At 45.5% G+C, this 27,397-nt stretch overlaps 1 protein-coding gene across 3 annotated transcripts in view; it reads left to right on the top strand.

The window, feature by feature from the left end:
* The window catches only part of LOC142582428 (limbic system-associated membrane protein-like), a 218,592-nt gene that overhangs the window by 180,694 nt on the left and 10,501 nt on the right, over positions 1–27,397 (top strand). For 2 of the 3 annotated variants that reach the window (XM_075692136.1, XM_075692138.1), the window contains exons 2-7: positions 8,790–8,909; positions 15,012–15,221; positions 18,277–18,398; positions 19,878–19,919; positions 24,090–24,240; positions 25,549–25,827. In XM_075692136.1, the coding sequence (XP_075548251.1) occupies positions 8,790–8,909; positions 15,012–15,221; positions 18,277–18,398; positions 19,878–19,919; positions 24,090–24,240; positions 25,549–25,827 (924 nt within the window). The remainder of the gene's footprint in view (positions 1–8,789; positions 8,910–15,011; positions 15,222–18,276; positions 18,399–19,877; positions 19,920–24,089; positions 24,241–25,548; positions 25,828–27,397) is intronic. The other variant, XM_075692137.1, reaches the window with a different exon arrangement.

Here is a 27,397-nt window from a genome sequence, read left to right as displayed (position 1 = left end):
GCAGCAACCCGCCGTATCTTTTCCTACTGTCGCACGCTCGGCCTTCATCAATTCATAGCGTGGCGCCGTTTGCCCGCCGGTGGGTCCACCCGGATGCCTCTCTCTCTTGCCGAATGGTTGACCGGCTTGCGGTCGGGTCCACGCAAAAGACTGGACGTGACAGCGAGAGGGCTGAGTAGCCACTGGATCAAGCTTTACGCATGACGTGAAATGAGCGCGAGAACGGGCGGTTATACGCGTGTACGCTCTGAGTCACGGTAAGCGCCCGGGGCCCGCAAATAGTATAACCACTAGTAATGCTCCTGTGCCGGTGAACACGGACTGAGTCAGGCAGAGCTAGCCCTGAGGGCACTGTCCAGTCGCATGTCCTTCCTCTTCTTTTCCGTTGCTACCAAAAGACGTACAAACGGAGCTGTCTGCAACATGCAGGAGGAAACTGGTGGCAACGCGTTTTTATGAATGTTATAGTCTCAATCCGAACGGGGACAGTAGCTGTTATATCGTCGAATTGACAGCATTGCTCAGGAACCGTACAGACAAAGTCAGTTTAACCAAAAGACAATATAACACGAACTAAGCTTGCACGAATGCACGAACCGACCACATGCACACCAGCACAAACGCACCATATCGCCGACTGTCTGTCTTGCAAAGCTCGTTATATTACGAAATCGAAACGCTTATGGTAGTCAGCTCTACTAAGCATATACGCTTCCAGAATACGTAGCTGCTAACCGAGACGTCCATCACATAAGTATTAAAATATAGGCTGTTACTTTTAGTAAACAAGCAATGTGAAAGTTTCATTATTTCCCTCGCACACACGCATGCACGCACCCAAAAACACTTGCACAAACACACACTTGCACAAACATGCAGTCCACAACACGTATCGGTAGGTTTTACCACGTCTAAAACAACTAGCCTTCGTGAAGCAAGAATGTAAATCCTGCGGTTGTTGGGCCGCTTTCACCAAGCGACACCGTGGAAGGCAAACACTTGACAATGACTTAGCAAAAACATCTCCAAGAAATTAAAGTACAGACAAAAAGGAAGATGGAGTATCGAAATTAGCTCGCAACAGGGTCTGTTTCCTAATATATTTTAGATTTTTCTTTTCCCATTTATATTACGGACAGCATGAGAACTTTTCGTCGCACTATCTGAGAGTGGCGGGGGACAGTATCCGTCGCTGCCTGGGTCGCCTCGTTGGAAAGCACGCTTGCTCACACGCACGCACAAATGAAATCGCTTCGTACGGCTACTGCTGCTCCTGACAAGCGAGCTTTCAAGGTCTAGCTGCTGCCTGATGACGCTGCCTCCGACTCACAGCCTTCTTACCAACTCTCTCACGCCCATTCTCGTGCTGTCGCCCCTCTTCTCACTTTATTTCTTTTCCAGCAGATTATAGAAAATAAAAAATAAAGAGAAAGTGTGGAGGCGGTTCCCGAACTGTGACTCACGTTCACGATCGCTGTGGTAGCAAATGTGGCCCGACCGTGCACTGGCGCTATTCGTCGCAGAACAGCGCTTCCGAACGGCTTTCCGACGCGCTCGTTTGCCATCGTGACCACCGAGGCATGGCGGGGACGGGCCATACCGTCGCATTCGCACATTATGGGCTTTCGTTTAATGGCGACAGCATGGTAGATGAAAGTTGTGCGGCCTAATTTCAGGCTTTGGCAGGGGAAAGCTGTCGTAGTTTAGGGATCCGGATTGGCGAGTTTATCGAATGGCGTGGAAGTAGGCGGATGCCTCCGTTCGTCACAAGAGAGAGAGCGAGAGAGCGAGAGAGAGTGAGAGAGAGAGAGAGAGAGAGAGAGAGAGAGAGAGAGAGAGAGAGAGAGAGAGAGAGAGAGAGAGAGAGAGAGAGAGAGAGAGAGGGAGAGAGAGAATAATTCCATTCTGATGTAGTGTATTCGAGTACAAGTAGGCGGAGCAACCTTGCAGCATCTGTCCTAGACAAGCGGGATCGATAGGCGGTTGTCTTCTGCATGAGCTGAACGAGCAGCTTGATCGGCACGTTCATTACCGACGATACCCCAGTTACTTCATAGCCACTGAAAAATTATTTCATGTCCTTTCTCAGCCAGGTGGTGTATGGCTTCTGTGATTTCAAATACCAACTGTTCATGCAGACCGTGCCGTAAGGCTGAGAATAAATGTAAAGCGTGAAATATGAGTATTTTACCGTTGACCACAGTCCGCCCATCAGTTACTAAGCCCTATTTTACGTTTGCTGAACAGAGAAGCGAACAAGCGAGTACTGTTGCCACACATTCACGACCTGTTTACACTCTATGGCGGGTATTGGGAAAGGTTCTCATTCAACACCCTATATAGGGCAAAAGGGGTGTTTTAAGAGGGTTCTCATGCAAGTCAAAAAGCGAGTGCACACTTGATACGGCTATAAGGTGGCCAAATTATTCAGTATATAGGTCTGTGCCTCGGATAGTCACACGTGCGTCTTTGCATTCAGCAGCCGTACAGACCTTTGTCATAAAACTACGGTGTTGTTCACTTCCAGGCTCGCGCCAAAGCTCGCGACTTATGTTGGTCCCGTGCGAGAATACTAGCTCTGATGCTGCACTAACACGGCTTCGTGCATTCGCTCCTGCATATTGAGACGTCGTATACATTTACCTTTTTTGCTCAACAAGGATTTAGACGCACACACACACATTATATATATTCTTTTAGCTCTCAAAGCTACCACAATTTATCCCGGCAAGAGCAGCTTGTGTTCTGAGACCTTGCCGCTTATAATGGTTGTCATCTTTCTTGGTTTCTCTCGCTTCCGTTGTGTTGTTTCATTCTCCTGTCTGATTTTGAAATTCCCAAGGGGAAACGTGCTGCCGGTGGTTTTCTCTGCCCATCTGGGCCTTTAGTTTCGCATGGGAGAATTTCCCATCCGTTACCAAATAGGGCGGGAACACAGCCGGGAGTGGCAGAACAGCTACGCACAGAAGACTGGGGAGGTTGAGGAAGGGGACAGAGCTCTAAAGAGAGAGAGAGGCCCAGGAAACCAGTGTTGCAGTAAAGCTGCAACAGCCCCACCCCCTCTTCCCACCCTCTTCTTGCCTTCCCCCATTTCTCAACGTACCGTGGTCCGCATCAGCTCGGCACATTCGAATGTCGCGTGATAGATAGCTTCCCCGCGAGCGCGGCGTGTTTCGCATGTGGTGGAGGCAGTTTGTTGCTTTCTTCTTCTCTGCTGTTGCACTTGGTCACTCTTGAAGCGCTGCTGCATGAAAAACGACGGTGTTAAACACCGCCCTTGCGGTCACGCTTTGGTTTAGATACTGGTGGTAAGCGAGCCGTTGCCGAAAAACATGCGTCAAGTAGCACGATTGAGTTGTGTAACTATCAGCTGTCTGAAGGAAGAAATGTTACTCAGACTGTGCCTCGTGGTGGCGAGACAGTACTTCAAAAAGCGCAAGTCTTCATGTTCTAGCCCGCCAGGGGAGCTTTTTAATGGGACACCAACGATGATGAGACATGCACCCTAACCGTATACAACCTTAACTTCATGTATGCACTCTATGGTGGTTATACATCGAATAAACTGGTGTTGTTCCAGAATATGGCTGTTTTCATATTTCATCACGCCTACGCGTGGACGCACGTTAAAGAACCCCAGGCGGTCCAAATTTCCGGAGTCTCCCACTACGGCGTGCCTCATAATCAGACCGCGGTTTTGGCATGTAAAACTCCACAATTTTTTTTTTGTGGGCTATTACTACCAACATAGACGACGCTTTCCTCTCTTAAAGAGCAAGAGGGTGATAGAACAACCGAATGATTCACTAAACTAAGAATAAGGCCTAATGATCTCTACGGCAGCGACTAACATAAAAAGATGCATGGCTATAGTTAACCACAAGGTGCATCCAGGCAGCATTCGGTATAGCTTTACTGTTGGAGCCCGAAAGTATTTCGGAGTTGTTGCGCTATGCCTAAGCATTTGAAAGGGTGAATTATTCGGAAATTCTGCGTTGTACACGCGTATTTTCTAAAGGTAACCTCTTCAACTATACGAAGCAGCTGAGTGCCGCTGTCGTTCTCGTTTTGGTGCGTTTTGACATACCTCTGTGGCAGTGTAATCTAAGTCCACGGTCTGACACTGCGGGGAAGAATTTCGTGGCTCGGACAAAAAACAGCACTTCGCTGTGCCACATACAGCACACCCACCGTTTCCTGCGTACTCTAAGCTTCGCTCTGTACCAGCCGCGTTTTCGCCTGCACGTACTTCTTGTTTCTCTCTTTTGCATCAGCCCTGACCCATAGTTTTCCGAGATACACCTCGGAGTAGGCGTGTGACTAGTTGGTTAGTAAGAAAGAAAAACACGAAAGGCCCGCGGAAGATTCTTTGCTCGTGGTAAGGGCAAAAACGTTAAGGCTTGAAGGCGGAATGTGTCAAGGCTCGCTGTGCATGGTCGGTTGAGCTTTGCGCACGAGAAAAGACTTAAGGTTTTCAAAACATGCTCGCGGACCCTGACGGCAAGGAACTCCGCGATCAAACAAATCCTGACAGCTGTTCGACTCGTGAGTTTCTGCCAGTCTTGCTAAAAAATTTCGTGCGCATCTCTCCCGCCAGCGGATTCCCGGGGAAAGAGCTGCAAGGGCTTCGCGCGAAAATTACGCCACGCGTTGTGCGCTCTATATCGCGGAATTGCAGTGCTTGTTTTTTTTTTGTCTGCGCTACGTCGAAGTCCCGGCTGAGCTGTAATTGTGTTAAGCGAGCGGCCAAATTTGTCAGCTCAGTATTTTTCTCTTCTTCGTAAGCCAGAGTGTTATTTCGGTGTTCTATGGTAAGCTCGACGGCATTGACGTTGAAACCCTCACCGCATTAGTGAATGTGGCGCGTACATGTACCATGGTTACGATCGACTTAGGTATGTTTGTGTCAGCCGCTTTTCTTATCTCGTGCACTGCTTATTCGTTCTATACTTGCAGTCTTCAGAATGTGCGTACACGGCGATAAGTCAAACCGTATTAATCACTATTCCGTCAGAAACATCCTTATTTTTCTGTTACTCGGTGCACCTCTTAGGCATATTGGAATCCATTGTTTGTATTTCACGTACTGACTGCGTGGATTTTGCCCTGAATATGTCATGCAAAGAGAAAGAAAGCAAGGAAAGAAAGAAGGAAGGAAGGAAGGAAGGAACAGAGAGAGAGAGAAAGAGAGAAAGAAAGAAAGAAGTAGGGATGTGGAGCTTTTTATTTGATTTTGTTAGGAAAAAAAAAACTATATAGTTGAGTAACCACCGTAAATAACTGACAGCAATACAGATGTCTTTCTCCTATCCGCATTCTTACATTTAAATTTGAACTCAGCACTGCCGTCTTACTACAACCTAAACTTTAAAGGGAAAAGCAGGATACTCGTTAACTGACTCTTCTTGCTAAAAGAACGAGGAGTTGTCGAAACTAAGCTCTAGCCATACCTTACCAACATAAATGTGGTCGATTATTTGAATGGAACATCTTTGTCATTTTTCTTATAACAGCAACAAACATCACTCGCACTCCCCTCATCCTTATCGCCTCTTCACGATAATAACAACAAAAGCTAACGTAACTAGTTATTGGTTTGCGTTGCGTAACTCCAGAGGAAAAATAACCCACGCGTCCGTCATTACACGAAGGAAAAAAAATGAAGCGGATAGATTGTACTTGCCTTTATGTTGTTTTTTTGTTTTTACCACTATCAGCAACGAGATCGCACGTACCCTTGTCGCGGCGGTTCATTTCCGTGCAGAATCCGTGCTGTAGTCTAGACCACACTGTCAGGCATTTCGATCTTTTTTGTCACTCGTTTACTACGGGTTTGTGATCTATCAACACTAACTTTTTCTTTTCTTCGCCGACGTCTTGTCTCGGCATAAGCCGAAGCTGGCTTGTCCGGAGGCGGCAAAATCTCCTGGCCGCGCTGCATCTGCCCTCTGTGCGGCATATACATACATCACGCGGAATTATTCAGGCGGTCCCTGCTTCAGAACATGTGCGGTCAGGCCTCGGCGTAACTTGCGCACACCTACGCCAGTTCCTTTGCCGCAGGAGTTCTCTCGCCAATCCACAAGCGTATTCCGTGATATTCCGCTTGGGATAAGTTGCATACCTGATGGCTCCTTTTTCGGAGCACCTCGTTCGCTTCGTCCATAACACACTAGCACGTTATCTTGGCTTCTTTATTGTGGAAGGGGGGGGGGGGGAGGATCGGGCCATGGGAGGTTGAAAGTGCAGAGAACGAACGAACTAAACAATGATAAAAAGGGGGACGCGAAAGAAGGCGATGAAAAAAATAAAAGAAAAAGCACTGAAAGAAGCAAGAAGGAGCCGATGTTCAGCTGGAGAAGAAAACATGCGGCGAAAAAATAATAGAAAAAGAAAGGAGCAATATGAGGAAAAGATGTAAAATATGTAAAAATGGAGGAATAAAGGAATGAATGAAGGAAGCAAAATAGAAACCAAAGAAAGGGAGCATAGGGTACAAGAAAGAAGGACAGGAGGAAATGAAAGAATGGGGGAAAATAAGCGATGGATGACATAAAAAAAGAGTATGTGAAGGAATGAAATAAAAGGGAGAGGGAAGGAAGAAAGGAAAAGAAGAAAGATGTGCGCGCGTCATTCCCGGCTCACCCGTCGAGCACACGCACTCTCGGGTCCGTATTTTGCGAGCGGTGTTCGTTGCGTCCATGAATATTTTACGTCCTTTCGGACACGTCTCTGCCTGCCGGTAATGGTACGTTGCTGAGCAGTGCGGTCTCGCCAAGGGCGCCTTATTGCGCCGCCTTCATCTATAAAGTGGGCGTGGTCAAGGCTGCGCCGTGGACACCGTCCGTCCGTCGCGCAGAATGCCTCACATGGCGAGCCCGTTTCGATGCGCTCAGCGCGTCTCGATATGCGCAGCACGAAGTTATTAATTTGATAGGCGAGCGACCAGAGATGTTGCAGCAGTCTCAAGGCTGTGTGCCGACACCTATTCGTATCCACCTAAGTTTCAGTTTTGAAAGGATATGATATAAGCGCAGTTCACGCGTGCGGAAATGTAGTTTTTGTTGTTGTATTGGAAGACCCATCTGACGTGCGTTCTATGATGGTGAGGAGGGTTCATATGGCAGTTAAAGATCGACTGCTTTTTAATCATAACAATTTGTAGGCTTTAAGTCACAAACGCTACATTACAGCTATTAGAGACGCCGTAGTCGATGGCCCATGATTATATTAGACCACCTGCGCTTCTTTAGGCTGCACTGATATCTCGGTACATGGCCGTTTGTGCACTTGACTCCTTGGGAATGTGGTCGGAGCTCAGAGTATCGAAATCGTGACCTTGGGCTCAGGAGCAGAAACTGCAGCCACTGCGGAGCGGCGGTAGATCGAAATATGTTATAGCGCAGCTCTTAGTCGGCGTCCCACCTCGTAACCGAGCGAACGAGCACAGCGAATGATGAGAGGAACGCGGAGCGTAGCCGAGATGAGAAAAGGGGCGAGAGCAAAGAGAACGCGAGGACTAAAGCCGAGGAGGATGGCATGGCGAAAGCGTGAGAAGAAAATCGTAGTGCCGCGCGCGAGGAGCTTTGCGGCGACGATGGCTAGGAGATGGCGCCAGAGTAGCGCGCGTTGTCTCTCTGGAAACAAAGCGCTGCATGAGCGGATGTTGTCTGCGGCGGCTGCTGTGAATCGCGCCCACGCGTCACCAACGCGCTTCCTCAAGCAATATCCCGATTAGCGAGGCACTCGCTCCACATTTCGCTCCGTTTGCAACGTGCCACACGAGACAGATTGTCTGAGCCGGCCAATATATGGTGATATGAAAGAACAGAAGATGTACACAGCTGCGCTCAAATTTCGCATTAGGGAGTATTGTAATCGTCGGTGAATTTTTTTTCACAGTAAAGATTCATACTTGTCCTCAAGCGGGCTTCAGTGAAGCTGCCGTGGTGCCTTGCGTTCCCCTACCAAAAGGTATCCGCGTGCAATTCAATATCTGTTTGGGTTTCCTGTGCCATTCCTTATGAATTAAATGAATTTTGTATTATGTACGCATCATATGAGTAACAATTTTACAAATAACATGTAAAAATGACGGACGTCATATGTAATGTTGCAACGAAGTCTCACGGTTACGATACAGACAGCCTCAATGATTTTACGGAATTCATAGGGTTTCGATAAGCACCATTAGTCGTGGGTCAGGAGACAATTCAAAGCAAAGAAAAGTAATTTCTACGTGCACAGCTGACTTAATCTAGAGTAAAACCCAGAGCCACCTCTTCCAGGCCGCGAGGCTTTACAGACACAACCATGGACCTATAAGTGCCTGCATGGAGAAACAGTGCGGCACGTTATTGCGATGGTGACAGAAAAAAATGGCTATAAAATTACGCAGCAAAACGAATGCAGAACCAGTAACACAGTGTGAAGAAGATTATTTTCCATGGTGTCTATCTGTAATGCAGCGGAGCTCTGCAAAACCCGTACAACTGCGGTGTTGACTGTTATTTTTAATACTGCAATGGCATCTCGTAACACTGGTAGCAAGCAGTATGTAATGTATGACGTATTTATTTCGGAGAACGTTGAAAATGATTTGTCCGACGCTTCAGACGTAATGAATAGCGTTTCAATTCTACGTCTCCTTGAGGGTGAGGGATGGCATAAGCTGAAGCTTGCGTTTAACCATTCCGAGTGTAGACCTTTATTCAATGTTTAATTCTTGTCTATAAGTCAGCGACTTGCTATGGTGCTAAGCCCTGCCTCCTTTCCTTTCAACTTTACAGCCCAAGACCAGGAAACGGAAGTGCCCCAAGACCGGAAAGTGGAGTTTTTGACAAAAGAGCAGACATTTTTCCTGAGCCTTGGTGACTCTGTGTCTCTCCCGTGCAAGATCGTGCAGACAAGTGAGTAGGCAGCTTTGGAAAAACTCATTTTTCACTGTGTAAGCATAGCATGGAAGCCTCATCGAAAGGATTTATTTAAAGTCTAAGGAAGTGTGTGTAAAGGGTTGGGAGCCTAAAGGGAGTTTCTGACTCCGTGCAGATCACATTGACGTTATAGTCCGGATATGTAGTCCCGGATTGTGGGCGTGGCCTATTTCTTAATGGAAATTCGCTGAGGCCATCTGGAGTGAGTGAACGTAATTTTTTTTTTGTGAAGTAAACGTTGCAAGAAGGCTAAGTTGTTGATTCGAGGCACCCTCGAATTCATTGTTCAGAGGAAGCACCCATTCCTCATATATACCAGCAGTCTGAGCGCATGGTACATTTCCAAAATCTATAGTGTCTATGCAACAAATCACTAAATGTGTGGCAGCTCGAACGGTGTCTTCATTTAACGAGTGAAGTCTCGAAACCTTATCTCGTCCATGTACTCATACGCATTGCATGACATCTTGTTTTATAATCTCTGCTTGCATCAGCTCGGCTTTCGCCGGATCTTCACTGAATTTAATGGCTGTCATGCTTTCTCTTCTTATTTTATGTCTTTTGAAATCGAGTGTTTCATGCCCTTCAGCAGCCCAACATCTTACACAACAGAGTTGCCGTCGACGCTCCTACTTTGTCAGTTTAAATCAACGTTATCTCTCTTGTATATGCGGGATGATTTATTGAAGCCATTGTCGATCGGCAGGATTCCTGTTTTTTTTTCTTCACTTCGATAAACTGTTCTAGCATATAACTTTATAAGCGTTTTTTCAACGTGCACATGTCCAGGAATTTGGTACATTGCCCCTTCGGCTATCTGTCGAACTTCACCGCAGTGCTCAAGCGTAACTGAAGGGATAGAATTTCCAAAATTAATAGCTCAGAAGGCCGCCCGAATTTTAGCAACTTTCAGCTAGCAACACCGAGGGGCCACACCCTTCAATTAACGCACTTAGTCATAAACGTTTATTTCGTTATAGCACCGTTTTGGTCAGGATTAAAACACTGCTATAACGCAGCAGGAAAGTTACGAATAAGTGCCCTGAACACTCACGTAAATATAAAGGCGTACCCTCTCGACGTTGCTAATTGAAAGTTGCTGAAATTCTGGTGGCATTCTTAAATGTTATTTTTAAAAATACTGCCAATCCGCCTTTTTAATGTTCCTGTGCAGCCCTCTGCCGCACGCCACTGGAAATGTTTTGGAAGGGTACCGGGGCTTTCGCCGGTTGGTTTGTGCACCTGCGTCCATGTTGAATGCGCGTCGGTTGTACGTTTTGTGGATCGCGATTAAGTAATAATGGCTTTTTCAGGGCAGCATGTCGCTCCAGCATGGAAGTCATGTAGCACTCATTAACTACTGGGTGATCAGGCCTGAGTGCGCTGATCCGGAACAGTGCGCCCGATAGAGGCACGCCGAGTTCCGTCTGCCAATGCGGCTGCCTTAGAGTTTGGTGTCGCTGATTTCTGCTCGTGAACCTCTCTTTTTGTATTCCTTTTATGCGATCATTAGACATTTCCCATATTCAAGAAGCCATACAATGCAGCCTCCTGCGTCGTATTTGCCAAAGCGGTGCAATTGTTTGCATCGACATCTACAGCCACAGATGGTTGTTAGCTTCGAATATCGCGGACACAGCTTCTCAGTGTTATGAAATAATGTCAGAACGTAGCAAAACATACATATCGGCGCGTATGAGTCGCGTTGTTCCACCCAGAGTCAATATGAGCGACCGAGACACATATATTAGGGACTGTTATCACTGATTCTCGTTTTTTCTTTAACTTCATCATGCTTAGAGTTTGCGTGTGCCATGAATTCTCATTAGAGAAAACTGTGCTCGGTATGAGCGCTCGCTTATAGGCCGCGTAGTTCTGTCAAGAACGCGGATGCCATCGCTGACATCGTTCGTAACTGAGCAAGGAGGTTGTTTATGCTGCTGTACCGAATGCACTGTCTCTTGTTTCTCGTTTGACGAGAAAGCCCGTCGGTTGCGTCGTTGTCGGCCCATTAGGATACAATGGTGTCAGCGACACACTGCGCAGAATAGTTGGCGTCAGCGTCTTGTCGGTCTCGTGTCGACCCAGTGTTACCGTGCATTAAATGACTGCTTGAAGTCAACTTCAATTTTATTAATTCTTCTAGCATACATTAGAAACGTCCTCCTGGGCTAAAAGCTGCCATAAGCAGCTTGACTGGACCCAGGAGACGTTGTTGTACATGGCAGGGCGATAACAGGGAGTACTTTGTAACATCAAACAGTCCAAAAGCAGTTCAACCTGCACAATTACAATTGTGACATTTTCAAATATAAGCCTATTGACAGGATAATTGTACTTTTTGTGCGCAAACAAACAGGGACAAAGAATAGGGGCAACACAAGGAAAGCACTCGTCCTTGTGTTGCCCCTATTCTTTGTCCCTGTTTGTTTGCGCACAAAAAGTATAAATATGAATATGTTCCAACTAGGCCGACTCGCAGTTATACTTCAGGATAATTGTCTTGCGATAGAGAAACAGACAACATTCAAACATATATGATAAGGTTAAGAAAAAAAAATCATCAAAGGGCACCACACAATTTGAATCGTTATACATGAGAAATATATATGTTTACATGTGAAGAAAACACATCTTCAATACCCTGCGAGAAAAATTAATAGTGTCAGCGTAATTATTAAGGATTTTTGGCAAATTGTGTTTAATGGATTGTAATTTGTATTCAGTGCGAAAACGTGGTATATACAATGGATCAGGGTTTTTGAGATGTACTGGTGTTTTATGGCGCTGCAAGGCCGCTATGGATGTAAGCCCCAATTCCTTAACTCTTCTTTTCCGAAATAAAACATCTCTAAAACGCAATATTCGTAATAGCGGTCTACCCATATAACTTGGTATTTCGCTGACAAAGTTTTTGTCGTCGATAGGAGATTAGTACTGGCAATGTGCCGGAGGAGCGCCTTTTGTAATGTAATTATTTTATTCATGCTTGTTTGGGTTGTGGTCCCCCATACTAAACTACAATAATTAAATTGGGGGGTACCCGCCGTGGTTGCTCAGTGGCTATGGTGTTAGGCTGCTGAGCACGAGGTTGCGGGATCGAATCCCGGCCACGGCGGCCGCATTTCGATGGGGGCGAAATGCGAAAACACCCGTGTACTTAGATTTAGGTGCACGTTAAAGAACCCCAGGTGGTCGAAATTTCCGGAGTCCCCCACTACGGCGTGCCTCATAATCAGAAAGTCGTTTTGGCACGTAAAACCCCATAATTTAATTTAATTAATTTAAATTGGGGGGTAAACAATGCATGATAAATTTGTAGCTTGGCTTTTACCGGCATGAGAGCTCTACAGCGAGCCAGCACCCCGGCTACTGCGGGAAATTTACTGCGAAGTTGATTAAAATGAGCATCCCAATTTAGATGACAGGAAAAAGTTATACCAAGTATTTTATGTTCGTTAATTAGCTCTATATTTTTATCTAAATAAGTTATTGCATGTTCAAGTTTTAAAAAAAAATATTTCTTGCTCTAAAAAAGAACAGCTTTTGTCTTAGCAGGATTAATTCTGATTCAATTTAACTGTGACCACTAAGACACGTTACGTAGCAGTGCATTACACCTAATAATTAGTTAGTTCGCATACTTTCCAGTAAAGACTATAGTGCTATCATCTGCCTATACAAAGAAATCAACTGTAGCATCAATATTTACTAAGTCATTATCGTATAAGTTAAATAATAGTGGGTCAAAAACACTGCCTTGTGGCACTCCGTTTTTAATTGACAAGAAAGAACATTGGACATTATCGATACATACACATTGAGTCCTATTTTTCAAGTATGACTTCATCAGGGTGAGGGGACCACCGCGAACTCCATACATAGAAAGTTTAGATATAACAAGGTCATGATTAAGGCAATCAAACGCCTTGCTGAAGTCAATGAAAATCCCGAGGGCGAAATTCCCATTGTCTATAGCTAACACAATATTTTCTTTCAAGGATAAAAGAGCTGTTTGCGTAGTTGTTTCATTTCTAAAGCCAAATTACGTCATGTTTGTCTAGAAATATTGTTAGGCGTGTAGAAATAATTTTTTCTAGTGCTTTGGAAAAAACTGGTAGTAGAGATATCGGCCGGTAATTGGAAACTTTATTTACATCACCATGTTTGAATAGCACCGATATTCTGGCTCATTTCATACAATCTGAAAAAGTAGCCGACTCTATTGCTAAATTGAATATGTGAACCAACGCACAAGTGAAGGGCAAGTGTTCCATAACGTATTTTGTTGGTTTGATTTGTAAATTATCGATATCTAATGCCTTGCTGTTATTTAAATTTATTATTGTTGTAAACACCTCATGTTCATTTGTTGGTTCCATAAATATAGCATTAGCAATACTATTATTCAGTGAATAGGCAACTCGGGGGTCATGGCTGTACGCTATGCCTGCGTTCAGAAAATGAGTATTAGAGTGGTCAGCCAGCGCTTTACCGCTAAGTTCACAATTATCATCAGTTATCGATTTGGGTGTTTTGCTTTTAGTTTCAAGACCTAAGACGCTATTTATTACTTTCAAAACCACATCCGGATGCTTCTTGCTAATTTCAGAAAAAAACACGTTGATAGTAATCTATTTTTGCTTGCCTTAGTATTTTATTCAATCTATTTCTTTCTCTCTTAAATTATTTAAGTTTAATTTCTGATCTCGAGTCCAGGACAGTATGATAAAGGCGGTTTTTGTTTTTTATCAGCTTGACGTGTTCGTTCGTGATCCACGGTTTTCGTATCTTTTTTGAACGTCTGACCTGTCTGAATGGAAAATGCGCAATGTAAATGCGCACAAAAGCTTCAAGAAACTCGTTATATGCTTCGTTTACGTTCTTTTTTCTTAACACGAAATTCCAGTCGTGCGTGATTATAGCCTGACTAAATAAATCCAGTGCATCATTGGAAATGTGTTGATAAGTAAGTAATTCGTTCTGCTGTTTGTTACTCATAAAATACACTACAAAAACTGGGCAATGATCACTAATATCATAGAAAATGGTACCCGTAGTACATACAGGTGTATCTATATTTTTAATGAGAAGGTCGAGGGCAGATGAAGTGGAAGGAGTAACCATGGTCGGTGTAGTACTCAGATTAGTAAAGCCAGATGAAAGTAGTAAGTTGTTTATATCGTGCACATACTTATTATCCTCCAAAATATTTATGTTGAAATCGCCTTCACAGACAAAATGAACATTTTCGACTAATCAGGATTCAAAAAGTTTACTAAAACAACCTAAAAAGTTCTCGATACTGCCATTCGGAGGGCGGTATATTACTTACAACACCCTCTTGGTGTGTTTGACAGCTAGCATTTTGTAGTCGGACACGCGCTGCCACCACCAGTAAGAGAGGGCCGACCCTGCAAGAAAACTTCGTCAGCAATAGAGTCATCTTTAAGTGTCTTTTTCAAGCCCAAATGTTACGCAGGGGCTAATCGATAAATTTGCTAGCTATCAATGCAAGGCGGTAGCTACATGGTTCGCGGTGCAGTCCAGACGAAGCCCTGGCCACTTTCTGTTTTAAAGTGGTGGTGCAGTAATTCTATGCAAGTATTCGGCACCGCACCGACGTAGGAGTTCCAACGCGTTGAACGGCACGAGTGTTCGCTATACAGTGCGCGCCCGCGCGCTTTTTTTTTTTTTTCAGGGGACTTGTCCTCATTATCAAGCTGGGCGGTCACGCGTGCATTCCTTCCGAAACGTTTCGCAACTAATCCGCTAGGGCAGGGTGCATGCGCCGTCGCGCCATGAAAAAGGCCGATTGAGTTACGCTGCGTATTGCAGTTAAGTTCGACAGATGGCCACAGGAACAACGTCCAAAATTCCTGGGTGTGATCCTGGATTGCTGCTGTCAACGTAAAGATATGACGACGGCTTATTTTAAGCATGTGGCCACGGAAAAATGGGTCCAAAATGACCCAGCCATTGCCAAAACTTGTGCGGTACTTCAGTAAATTCTCTCCTTTTAATTCATCTATCGCAGCGTTTCTTGGGTAAAGCGGGATCCTTATTTTCTACGTGCAGGCGAAGATGAGTTCATCAAGGTGTGGATCAAGAACAAGGACATCTTGTTCGCTGGGACTTTTCGTGTGGACACGGACCCGAGGGTCAGCCTGGGTCCCGAGGGCGATCTCAAAATTGACGGCCTGGTGGCCTCGGATGACGCCGTCTACACCTGCAAGGTCAACAGTCAGATCGAACCAAACTCCATCCAGCACAAGATCGTCCTTCCAGGTATGCCTTCACTGTGCGGCGAAGCTTTGAAAAAGCGACACACCGCTGTAACTGTCCGCACTGATGTGGAGTTGGCATCGTCAACTTAGTGTGACATTTTCCCGACCATGAGCTTATCGTTTCTAGGGCACTATTTCTCATAGATATTGGAGAAAATGCGCTTACTGCTTGCCCGGAGCCGGTATCCTTTTCAGACGGCTTCTAGGCCAAATCGCAAATTGAGCTCGTAACATTATATTGCAATAAAGGCTCATTAGAGAGAGAGAGAGAGAGAGAGAGAGAGAGAGGCAGGGAGGTCAACCAAAGGCGAATTTCTGGTTTGCTACCCTGCACTGGGGTGGGGCGTATATAGGGGTTGTAAAGACGACAAAGAGCGAGAAAAAAGGGAACAAGAAAAAAGGGCGAAAGGAAACAGAAGAAAAGCGAAGATTTTGGCATGCATACCATACAAACATCGCGAGAAAAAAAAAATAAAGTGTCCGACGATAACGATGCTCCCTAATGCAAAATTTGAGCGCAGTTCGATACGTGTTTTCATTTCGCGATATATTGAGACGAAGAATTTGAGGCGATGACGACCAATATGACTGGCAGTGGACCAGTGTCGTCAGCGCCTTCGCAGAGGGAGGTGCAGTATGGGAACGCTGGCATGATGAGCTCTATCGGAGCCAGCTATGGAAGAAGACGACGGCGAACGCGGGAGCAGTGACACGAGCGCGGTCGCGCAGTTACGTTGAGGAACGCCGACGCTCAACCCAGGAACAGGCGCCTTAGAGCGGCGCTCTAAGAGCGCGAATAAATGTTATCAATCTTGTAATTTTCTGACACATTTTTAGCACTGGAAGGGTACGCACTCGGGATTGATATCCCGTGAGCGTTACGTTTCAGCGCTAGCGTCATTCCCAGGAAGTGACCTTGTTAAACAAGGACAATGGTGCAGTACTGATTCATAGAAAAAGAAATGTTGAATCCAGTTTTGTCAGTAAATTTTGTAAATAGCGGTAACGTTGTCGGATAGATAAAATGAACACGCATCTGCACGCCATACACGGTAACGGTGACGCCAAATGCATCCTAATGTATGTACGTTGATGCAATTCTTTGTTCGAAAATTGGCTCGCAGCAAAATTTTAACCCTGCTTGTACTGACGAAAGATAAGAAAGATGGCTGCTTGGAAATGTACACACGCACTAAAACTGGCTACTCATGCATTCACAGTAGAAGACAAAGCCCAAGTGCGCATTACCAGACGCAAGCGACGAAAACCATAGGTCAGCAAAATGCGCCTGAATGCTGTCGCGTCAAGAAAACTTGGGATGAAGCAGCGGCACATTTTGTTACTCATGCGAACGTACACTGCTTTTGGGAGAATACGTGAACCAAATGAGGTGGAATGCTTTAGAACATTACTGGACAGATGCGAGCCATCAGTACGGGACCCTATACAAAACTGATCGATCGTGTGACTTTTACATGCCGCGATGCCTAAGCAGACGAGACCAAACATGCCTACGCCACACCAGTCTCAACGTGGCCTACGCAAGCCATACTTCAAGCGCAAAATTAAACCGACGGACTCGCCAGTGTGCTCTGAATGTAACGCCTCGGAAAACTTGCAACACGTTCTTTGCGACTGCTGCCGATACACGCCAGAGAGCGGGTCCTATAAGTATCCTTGAAGTATCCTTGAAGATGAGAGGGTCCTTGAAGGTGCGGCACTGTACCTGCAAAGGGACTCCAGTTTAGAACTGTGCCACTTTCGCGTTACGCGCCTCGAAGGCGCCGCTGAGCCTGAACGTAACTTTGTAAATATCTGGATAGTGCATACGTTTGTGTGTGTGTCACTGTATGTGCTATTAGGTGTTTATCAATGTATATATCATAATCATCACCACGCACGTGGAGCAGTATGTCAGGCGAACAGCCAGGCTAATATCTCCAGCATATCATTAAAGCTACTTTCTCTCATTAGAAGTGTAGCGACTTGTTGGCTACCATGACTAGAAATCTGGCCATGTCCAGTCATAGTTGTGGTATCATTAAATGATTATCCACTGTGTGGCGCATACATTGCTCTTGGCGCTGTGTAGCGCAGCGTCAAGCCCAGGATGGTGACATGCGCGACTGGCCTAAACTTAAGCGCACATGAGCTGCGCGAGGTCATAAGAAACTAGGAATAATTTGATTTGTTTACATTTAGTTAAATTTTTATGAAACCGTCAACAACTAAATTCTTCTGTGGCTTATGAGCTGACATACTATATGTGACAGGAATTAGCCAGAACATAACATGTGAGATTTGAGTGAATGATTAAACTTGAATATTTCTGATATAGTATGTTTAAATTATATGCACCTCTTGATCGCATACATTTCTGCGAGTGAAGATCAGTGCTTTTCTTCAGTGTTCGGTATTCAGTATAGTAGTTGAACTATCGGACTGACGTTTGTTTGTTGAATAATTTGAGTGATATTGGTGGCATTCTTACATTTAGTGGGCGCCGACAGGTCGCTCAAAACGGCTATAACTGCACCTTTAAATTAAAAAAGAATTGGCCAGCATAATGATTTACGGCGATCGTATATAATTCTTATGTACTGATCACAGGCAAATTTGTTGGCCAAATATTTCTTCTCGACAATACTTTTCACGTGCCAAGTCATGTACAATTATGTTCCCATCAAGTAATCTGCCAGACTACATGAAAATCTGCCAATTCGTATCTTACTACATGTCTGCAGTTGAACTAGGATAACATATTGAGTACTCCACAGGCAAAAGTTGCCGATGATTTTTTTCCGATCAACGCTATTTCTTTTGTACCACACTTTTAACGTTGGTGCCGATGCATCGCTCATCTATAGGGATGAGATATCACCTATAATAAGAGAAACTTCTGAGCTTGTTCGCAGAAAAGCGTCCCAACCTGTCTACGAATCACCTTCATGTCGCCGCCGCTAACTGAAAGGATCAACACCAAGAAAACATTTCGCTCATCTCGCATGCCACAAGGCACGCTTCCTCTTAACCTGTCCCAACCGCGCGACTCGCAGGACCCCCCAAGGTGTCGACAATTCCGGAAAGCGGCGAGGTGACAGTAATGAAAGGGGAGCCCCTGTATTTAGGCTGCAGGGCGAGCGGAAAGCCCGACTCCACCATCACGTGGCGACACATGGTAAGTGAGCTGTGCTTCTTTCTTTTTCTTAGTAATCTGCTGCGAAGACTTTGTTGCTCTCTGTTCCCCACACTCTCCCATCACGTCTTTATGCACTTACGGGAGCAGCACCCCAAAGCTCTGTGTCATGGCGTTGGCGGAAACCATTGCACGGCACCCTTCCGCCACGTACGACGTACGTCTCTGTTACGAATATGAATGAACGAATGCTGGGCGTGCCCTGCATAGCTGCCCACATGCTTTCTTTTTCTTACATCATTTGCTCCCACTGTCCGCCTCTATTTTATGTTGTTGCTTGATTTCTGTGTGATGCTCGCTTGCCGAATGTAGGAGAGCTGAACGAAATCCTCGCCACACGGGACCCTGTTCGTGACTGAGAACCTGTCAACTGTCTTCCTCCCTGTTTCGCAGAATCATTGCGCAGTGCGCAATGCATGCTGTTCCGCGTACACAGTCACAGATTTTGGCGACGCGGTCACATAAGGTTCCGATTTAATTCAGATTGTTTTATGTTAGATTACGTAGCAGAAAGGCGCACGCTGTGCAAACATCGTTCCGAGGCGACTACTCGCTCGAGGTGTTAATATATGCTGCTTTTAGTATAGATACTCAATTGCTGATTTCCTTACAGCTGCTAGGTAAAGACCAAAATGATGACTCAAGGATATCTGTAAGTTCTTCACAACGGTTTGTTGCATATCCAGTCTTCTTTACATACGTGCAAATTATACATGTGGACGAGAGTCGCTCGCTTCGTGGTCATACATGTGCAAATCATTTCTGCTGAATATGTGGTTCAACAGTGCAATAAAAGGCTGAATTCATCAGAGATACATCAGACAGAAACGAGCTTTGCGCGTTGAGGCTTTCTGCCCTGTCACCGTGCTTCTTGGTAGCATAAAAGCACGTGAGCGACATCATGACAAACCAAAATGCAGAAAGCTTATTCCCTACTTATGCCATAAAACATGCCTTCTGTGCCAAACGAAACATGCTCTGCTCCCACAAATAGGAACTGAAGCGGCTTCTTATGCTAGCGGAGGGTATCTGGGAATTAATTTTTTTCGTTGGCCTGATACAGACCCAAGTTATAGCCGCGCTTTTATGTTGTGTTGGTGTTATGACTGTGTTTCTTTATGTTCTATCATTCTGTCTGCTTTATTTTGGCCATTTGTGTTCATGTTGCGCAATTCAGTTACGCTCTGTGTCATTCACTTCTATACTATCAAAGTCTATTGCGCTCGCACGTGACCTAAATGCCAACAAACAGCCCGTAGCGCTCAACAGGGCCTCCATTTCTTGTTCTCTGCAACTTAAGTGGCCTGCGCATTTTCTGGACAAGCCAGACGCTCTTCAAAAGAGGGTCTCGCACGGGACTCAATCTAGTGGCCCCCGCATGACGTAGAGTCCCTTAAGCCCTTAGCCCTGTTGCGATACCGTCGTGTTAAATGTGTGGATGTTGTTTCCGAATGCTTACAGGATCATATCAGCACCTCAAATGTGGCACGGTCGTCGAGGTCCGTAAGTGGCATTTGCCTCTAAGAGCGAAAACCGCAACGAACGTAGTACGAGTGTGTGCAAGCAGAAAGCTACATTCCCGCTAGAATCTTGCTGCCTGCGTGGCCGGCCCTTCTTCTGACTCATGCCCCCGCCCCCTCTGGCAGAACGTTTTCTTCCTTTTTTTTTTTACCTCTCTGTGTCTCCAAACGAAAGCCTGCGTGGCCGCCTTGCCTCTTCCAGGGTGGTTTGTGTGCCGTGTTGTGCGTTCGTCCACTCACAGAAACCGTGTGCCGTGTGTGCCGCGTCTTCCGGTGTTGCATGGCGAGGAGACGCGGGGTTGTCTGTTGAATCCGAGGTGCTGCGACGTGTGGGCGCAGCCCGCTGCGCCCTCTTGCCCGGCGAACCCCAGCTTCCGTAGTGCACGTGCCTTCAAATGTAGAGCGCTACTCTCCCGCCGCCACCTTCCTTTTTTGTGTGCGCATATTTCCGCCGTCTTTTGTTTTGCGCGAGCTTCATCGCTCCCCTGTCATTTTGTCCTTTTCGTTTTTGTGCCGTGATTTTATAATTTGTCTCTTTCGTTCGTTGTTTTATTTTTCTCTGCGTGAGCAATCTTTTTCTTCTCGAGTGAACGGTGAAAGATCACACCCGTCTTTGCAACAGTTTGTTGAGGCTCTTCTCGCCATTTTCGTCGTCGAGAACGAGAAATAATAATTTAAAAATATCACAGGAACGCTATTTGAAGAGGATCACGCAATCATCCCCCGGTCCCTTTGTGTACATACAGCATGGCGCGTCCATTAAGGCCTTTTACAAAGTGCTCATTTCTGTTTTTGATTTGATGTCATGAGAAAGGAGTGTCAGGTGTGTTGGGATAAAGAGTGGGTACAGTTGAACATTACGTTATCATATTTTCTGACGCGTAGGATCGAAGTGTGCAGTCTTTGTAGGAAGCTATTTTTTATTCAAGGGAACATTTTGCTGCTGCACAGTTGCCTGGCTTGCACTCATGTGTTTTAATATATAGCGCTTGGGACAAGTTTGTCTTTCAGCGTTAGTGAGAAGGTGGCCTGCTGCGCTTTTTACATGCGTTTTGCAGCATGACGAAGAGAGTGACATTTTGCTGCTGTTGTTTTTTGAACTTGAATGCTTGCCCAGAGGGGAGACCGGAGCGTTAGCGATTATGCACCGGCTTTCTTATTTTTGCTTCGTCACTGACGTGCGCTTTTGTGACATGGGCAGTAAGCGGAAGCCTTCTGATATCTTGCGGCTGGCTCACTGCAAAACGTTTTGCTTGGAGTTCTGCGCCTGGCAGTGTGTTCGTCATGCTTCAGTGCTTCTGATGAGCAGATTACCGCACTAATAGCTGAATTCTCATATATTTAAAAATATATTAATAGTTAGGAACCTGTTCAAGTAACAGGCTGTATAACGTCTACCGAATATACCAGCATAATAACAACTGAACAACTTTTTTCCGTGCAAGTAACAATGGGGCTTTTTCAAGCGACAAAGCGATAGAGGAGATCAGACATGCTGCAATTCGAAGGGGGGATCGCAGCATAGCTTGATATATTTATAATTGGACATAGAGGGATAACGTGCCAGTGCAGGTTTCTTGTGGAAAGATTCATCCACCTTTATTAATTTCCTTCAATCTCGACATGCCACAGCTCTCAATCAGTATCTAAAACCGCGAAATTCACTACGGTGTACAAATTCGCACTCTGAGAAGTGCTGTCCTGCGTTCAGGAAACTCTTTGCGCTGCGATACGGTGTTCGATAGAGGTGGGGCTGACGCAATGGCGTTGTTGGATACTTTACACTCCTTCAGGAATTCTGCCACACACAGAAAAATAAAAACTCCATGATTCTCATGCACAGTTCCTTATATTAAATTGTAATATCGGTACATTCACATCAGCAACGTTATGATACCTTCAAACGCATATCGCATTCCTTTAACAGAAAGAAAGTAAAAGCGATAATGACGACGATTACTGCTGCTCATAGTAATGTCGCAGCGAAAAGGCTATTGGCTTTCTACAACCACACGAGCGGGCGCAGGAAGGATGCATCATAAGAATAGTTTGCTGCATGCGATATGCTACGCGACTCACGCGGTGTACACACATGGGCGGGAAGCCTGCCACAGGGCACACGGTTCAATCAGTACCTTTATACGTATGCTGCAGGTCCTATTTCCTCCCTTGCATTAAAAGTAAACTTCATTTGTCGAGACATCACGAGTATTGCTCTTGACGCTGCTCTTGAGTGCATGATTGCTTGGGTGCTGTTCTTGACACAATTCGAACCACTCCTCAGTATTGTGTTCACTTGGACTGAAAAAGACAAAACGAAGACGGCTCACAGAGGGCAAGATTTCTTTTTTCTTATTTTATATTGAACTACCCTGTTCTTGGCCCATCCTTCAGGGAGAGAGACAGAGATAAAAGGGAAAAGATGGCAGAGAGAGAGAAAAAAAAAGGAAAGACAGAAAGCTTAACGAGAGCTTATCTCTGGTTGGTTACTTTGTACCGGGGGAGGGGCAAAGGGATGCGATAGGTCAGGGAGAGGAAAAGAATGAAAGCACCCCCCCTCCCTACACACACACATACACCCAATACAGAACTGTTTCCGTGGGCAGTGTCGCGGAGTCTGCGAAGGCGTTCCTAGAGCTACACAGTGTCGCCGTCCCATCCTACGTTACACAGTGTACAGTAACAATTTGTCACAAAGTCCCGTGTCTTTTAAATAACGAGGCAGCGCGTTCATAGCAGCTCGCACTGATGTTCGCGTAGACCAGTTTCCAAGGATGTTGTTTTCCGTTATTGGGTGCTTGTCCAGTTGGTCTGGGGTGGCTGAGAGGGTTGCTCTTTGCTGGTTGAAGATGGCAGGGAGGTTAACCCAATAATCCAGGCTCTACATCTGCAAGCAGACACGTTGTGCTCAACGCTTCGTTGTATATGTCTCTTGCCTTCTTGCCCGTCTTCGCGCTGCTTCTTCACAATAAGCCACTCTTCAAGGCCTATGGGCATATGTGTAGAAAATGCTCACAATATACACATGGGAAGTAGGTATCGATGCAAGAAAAGTGGGTGCTGTCGCAGCAGATTGCAGCATGAGGGCTGAAGAAAGCTGCGCCCTAGAATCAAGACATGATGCAGCGCGTTCCTCTATATACTATATGCGATGGCATAACGACGAAGTGTTGTCGAAACAACAGACGCGATATTTTTCGACATACCTAACGCCAACAAAACAAATTAATGAGCAGACGTCGTACAGAGCTTCAAATTAGAAACCACTTAACACTATTACATCGTATGATAAAAGTGATACTCTCCTTCTCCGGTAACGCGCTTCTAAATCCAGGTGCACGCGTGCAGTATAAACGGGAACAAGTGCATGTTGAACACACAGAGGCTGGGGTTCACAGGAGAAGGACATGATGAAGTTTCGTGATCCTAAGCTTAGAAGACCAGGAAGCGTTTTTTTTTTCTTTTTTTTTTTTTTGGTAAGAGGAGTCTAATGCGTGGGTAGTACCCTGGCGCCTTCTCTTATTTCAGTTAGCTCGAAGATTGTGCCGCGAACGAATGAGAACAAAAAATAGTCAGGGAATCATATTTTTGTCGATAAGCTCATGTTTCTACAGTGTCTTAAGCCCTTCCATGAGCTCATTCACGATAGAGTGAGAACCACTGTGACGTTGCTCTTACCACAGGCATCTTTTTTCTTTTTGTTATCGTTATGAAAAACTTCCAGCCGGTTGGTCTGGTAGGAGGAGCGCAGCAGCCGCTCGCTGCTTGTTTTTTTTTTTTTCTGCATAGGCAAAGCTTTACTAAGGCTTTACAAAGCTGGAATGTTTAGCGGAAACGTGCAGCGTTTATGCATGCGTGTGCTTTCTCATGTTTTTTATATGTTACCTCCCACTGACTTGTATAACAACCAAATAAATCTTGAAGCTATGCTCCGTCTGATGTATTTGCCTCACGGCGTAAGGCTCATTATTAATTTAAGAAAAACTCATATTAACAATCAATGTCACGCTTAAATTTTGATTGACACCAGCCAGTGCTGATACATTACTTGCTTATTCTATAATTGGAACGCCGTAGGCATTACAGCATGAAAATGACATTTGATTCTCGCCATTCGATTGATTTTTTTTTAATATTTACACGCCGCTTTCAGAACGACTCTTCTATTGACGTCACCAAGCTGGTTCAAGACAACCGTATCGACATCGAAGCTGCCGACTCGAAGTACTCCGGAACTTACGAGTGCACCGCCTCTAACGGCTACGGCAATCCCGTCGTGGCTTACATCACCGTGAAAGTTCTCGGTAAGAAGGGCGGTCCAATAAACCACTGAGGATGTAATGGCCTGTCCTCTAGTAGCAGTAGAGGACAGGCCTAAGCTAAGATCGTGAGTAGATAGAACTACGCTAAATGCGGAGCATGTAGGAAATCATGATAACGATTGATTAAACTAGCAAGTAATATGCCTGTAAGTGAGAATGAGTTTCGAAGAACTCTTCGTCAAGAATATAAACATATTTTAAAAAATTACCAAAATGCTCAAGCACTGATGACCGCGAGCACGGCAAACCACGGGATTGTGCAACATGAATGCGTGAAACGTTTTGGGAACGAATGAATAAACGAATGAAAAAAGAATGATGGAACCAGGTTATATGGTAACTTTAGTTATAGCCCACAAGCCATGCAGTCGGAAACCTAGCGAGTGATAGGGTTAGTGATAGAACAGCTGCACCAAACACCTATTAACAAAAGAGGTAAATGAAAGCGATAAAGCAGGAATACGGAACAAACGTAGGTGTGCTTTCCTGCTTGCCTGCTTGAGAAAAGCAGTATTAAAATTATTCGCTGACTTGAAACAGGCATTCTGCACTTTTCGCCGAGGTAAACCTTAATAGACTACTCAGAGGACCCGCGTTTCCACACTGGAAGTCCCGAAGGCTCAACGGCATGTCATAATATCGAAAACATCCTTTCCAGGAAGAATTTCAGTCCGGCGTACAATAACGAAAAATGTCGTGATCTCTCAGTAATAGGGAGCTCAGACAAACCTGCTACTCGCCACAGTTTCCGCCATGCAGCATCTGTCCTTCACCCCTTCGCCTTTGCTCCCTCCAAATAAAAATAAAAAAAAAACAATTTCTTCGCGCCGTAGGCATGTAGCATGTAGCTGGTTATTCACTCTATGCTACGCAACCGAATGAATATTGCACCCCTCTATTACAGGATACACGCTTGGGTCGCGAAGTGCTTGTGCTCTTTCGAATTTTTCGGATTGTGAAAACATTTGAAGGAAAGTGCGCATTGCCGTCCTATGTGACGAATATCACCTAGTTGTGGTCAGCAAATGTGTTATGCTTTGTAGGCGAGTCTGAAACGTCACTGTCGGTGATTATTATAAATGACATCGGTGTTGGACATATTCTCGATGTGGACTGTGGAGTAACGACTGCATTGGTTAATATGTCGGATGTGAACGCTCGCTTCCGAATTTAACCAGCGCCGAGTGCATGTTTGCACAGAAGTGACTAAGAGGCTGAATGTGTGCGTCCTGGTGTCGTAGCATTGATCGCGAGTGCACCCCGAAATAGCTGAGCGTGCGTCGTTCGCAGGCAAGCCGACGGTGAAGACGTCGCTGCAGTGGTCGTCGGGCGTGGGCGGCAGCCTGAACGCCGAGCTGCTGTGCGTGACGCACTCGGATGTGCCCGGCACGACGCGCTGGCTGCGCAACGATGGCACGTGGCTGATGCACGGCGAGTCCGTGTCCCTCTACACGGCTGGCAACCACTATACGGCCCGCTTCAAGCACGTCACCGAGCGAGACTACGGGAACTACACGTGCGAGTCCAAGAACAAGTTCGGAGTCACCGCGGACACCATCGAGCTTCAAGGTACTATGGTATTCCGGAGCGAACGCCTGCACACCATAACTGCATGAAACCTGCCCGATTTCTGATTCTATTGATTGCGTTCGCATTAGGAGTGTCAAAGGAGAAAAGTGTGCATGCGTGTGAAGTGTGGGAAGCCGGTCACGTGGTAGACGTATATCGCTCAGGAGTTCACTCGACACACGTCCTGCCTCGTCGAAGAACGAAGTCCTTCGCTCTTCGAAGAGGCAAAACGTGTGTAGAGTGAGCTCCTGAACAACAGCTTGTAATGTGGTGAACGCGATTTAAATCATGCATCCGGGACCTCAAAGAGTTGCGACGTAATGCTAACGCACTTCACTCGTATGGGGCCTCAACTGCGATGGCTTGTGAAGCCGGCATTCGAAAGTTATTCCTCCGAGGTCGTTGTTGCAGTTCTTAAGGTCAACATACCTGTACAAGCTGCTGTAGCCTGAACAGATGTTTTTGTTGCTACGAGTGTTAATGGTGTGGTGATAGTATGCCGTGATAGTTACCGACTGTGATTGTGCATCTGTGCTCGCTTTCTCTCTCTCTCTCTCTTTCTCTCTCTCACTTTACCTCCCCTCTCTTCCCAGTGTAAGGTAGCAAACTGGGTTTCTATTCTTGTTAACTTACCTGCCGTTCTCCTTTCTTCTGTCTCCCTCTCTCTCTCCCTCTTGCGGTACCGCTAAATCCCCACTCAATCTTCAAAGGAACTATTATTCCTAGCAGCCACTCCAAATGTGTCGGCTTTTGAAACTGGTGCCTCGTTTATTAGTGCACTTTATGTTACCATAGAAAATCGAATAAAACTGACAAAAAAAAACAGAGAAAGCAGATTGAATCCAATGGCTATACTTACGGAAGACTAGATTCCAGAAAGAGTACTGTGCATCTGAGCGATAAATTCCATTGCAAACAAATGATTTCACTTGCTTCTTTCTGCTTTCTTTCTGGTGGCAGTGGACACCGCGCAGAAGTCAACAGATCGCGTTAGTCTCCGGAGTATTTTCTATGCCATACCTGCAGCCTCTGAATATCATATGAATATAAAAAATAACTGGTTCATTGGTGTAGTTGAAAATGCGCAGAAGATGTTTCAGTTGTCTAGCTATATGATGCTAATTTTCGGCATAGTATAGTTTACTGGTTCCCGAATACGATGGAGCCGATTTGGGGTATCTATCACGCAACACCAGAATCGGAACAATTATAACAGTTGCCATTACCTTTAGCGCTTCTTTGTCGGTGGTAGAGAGGCAATAAATCATGAATTGTAGGTGTTACGTGCTCAGTTAAACTCTCTTTCCAGAGAAGCACATCTTTGTGGCCGGGTTCTCAAAAGACAGCAGGGTGTAAATAGCTTGGGCAGCGCCAAACTCGAAGCCACAGCGGTTTTCCTTAGATGCATAAGTAAGCTTCGCGCACACGGGAGAGGCTCAACCAGAATTTCATTTCGTCGATGGGTGCGGAGTTGGGCCTGAATTAAAGAAGCAATGACGTGGTAATTCTGGGTTCACATTATCGTTTTCGATAAATCAAGGTCCTCAACCTCTAAATCCCAGAGCCTCAA

Source organism: Dermacentor variabilis, chromosome 5 (assembly GCF_050947875.1).
Source record: "Dermacentor variabilis isolate Ectoservices chromosome 5, ASM5094787v1, whole genome shotgun sequence".
Taxonomy (NCBI): domain Eukaryota; kingdom Metazoa; phylum Arthropoda; class Arachnida; order Ixodida; family Ixodidae; genus Dermacentor; species Dermacentor variabilis.
The sequence above is the reverse complement of the archived record's forward strand: the minus strand, read 5'-3'. Positions and strand labels throughout refer to the sequence as shown.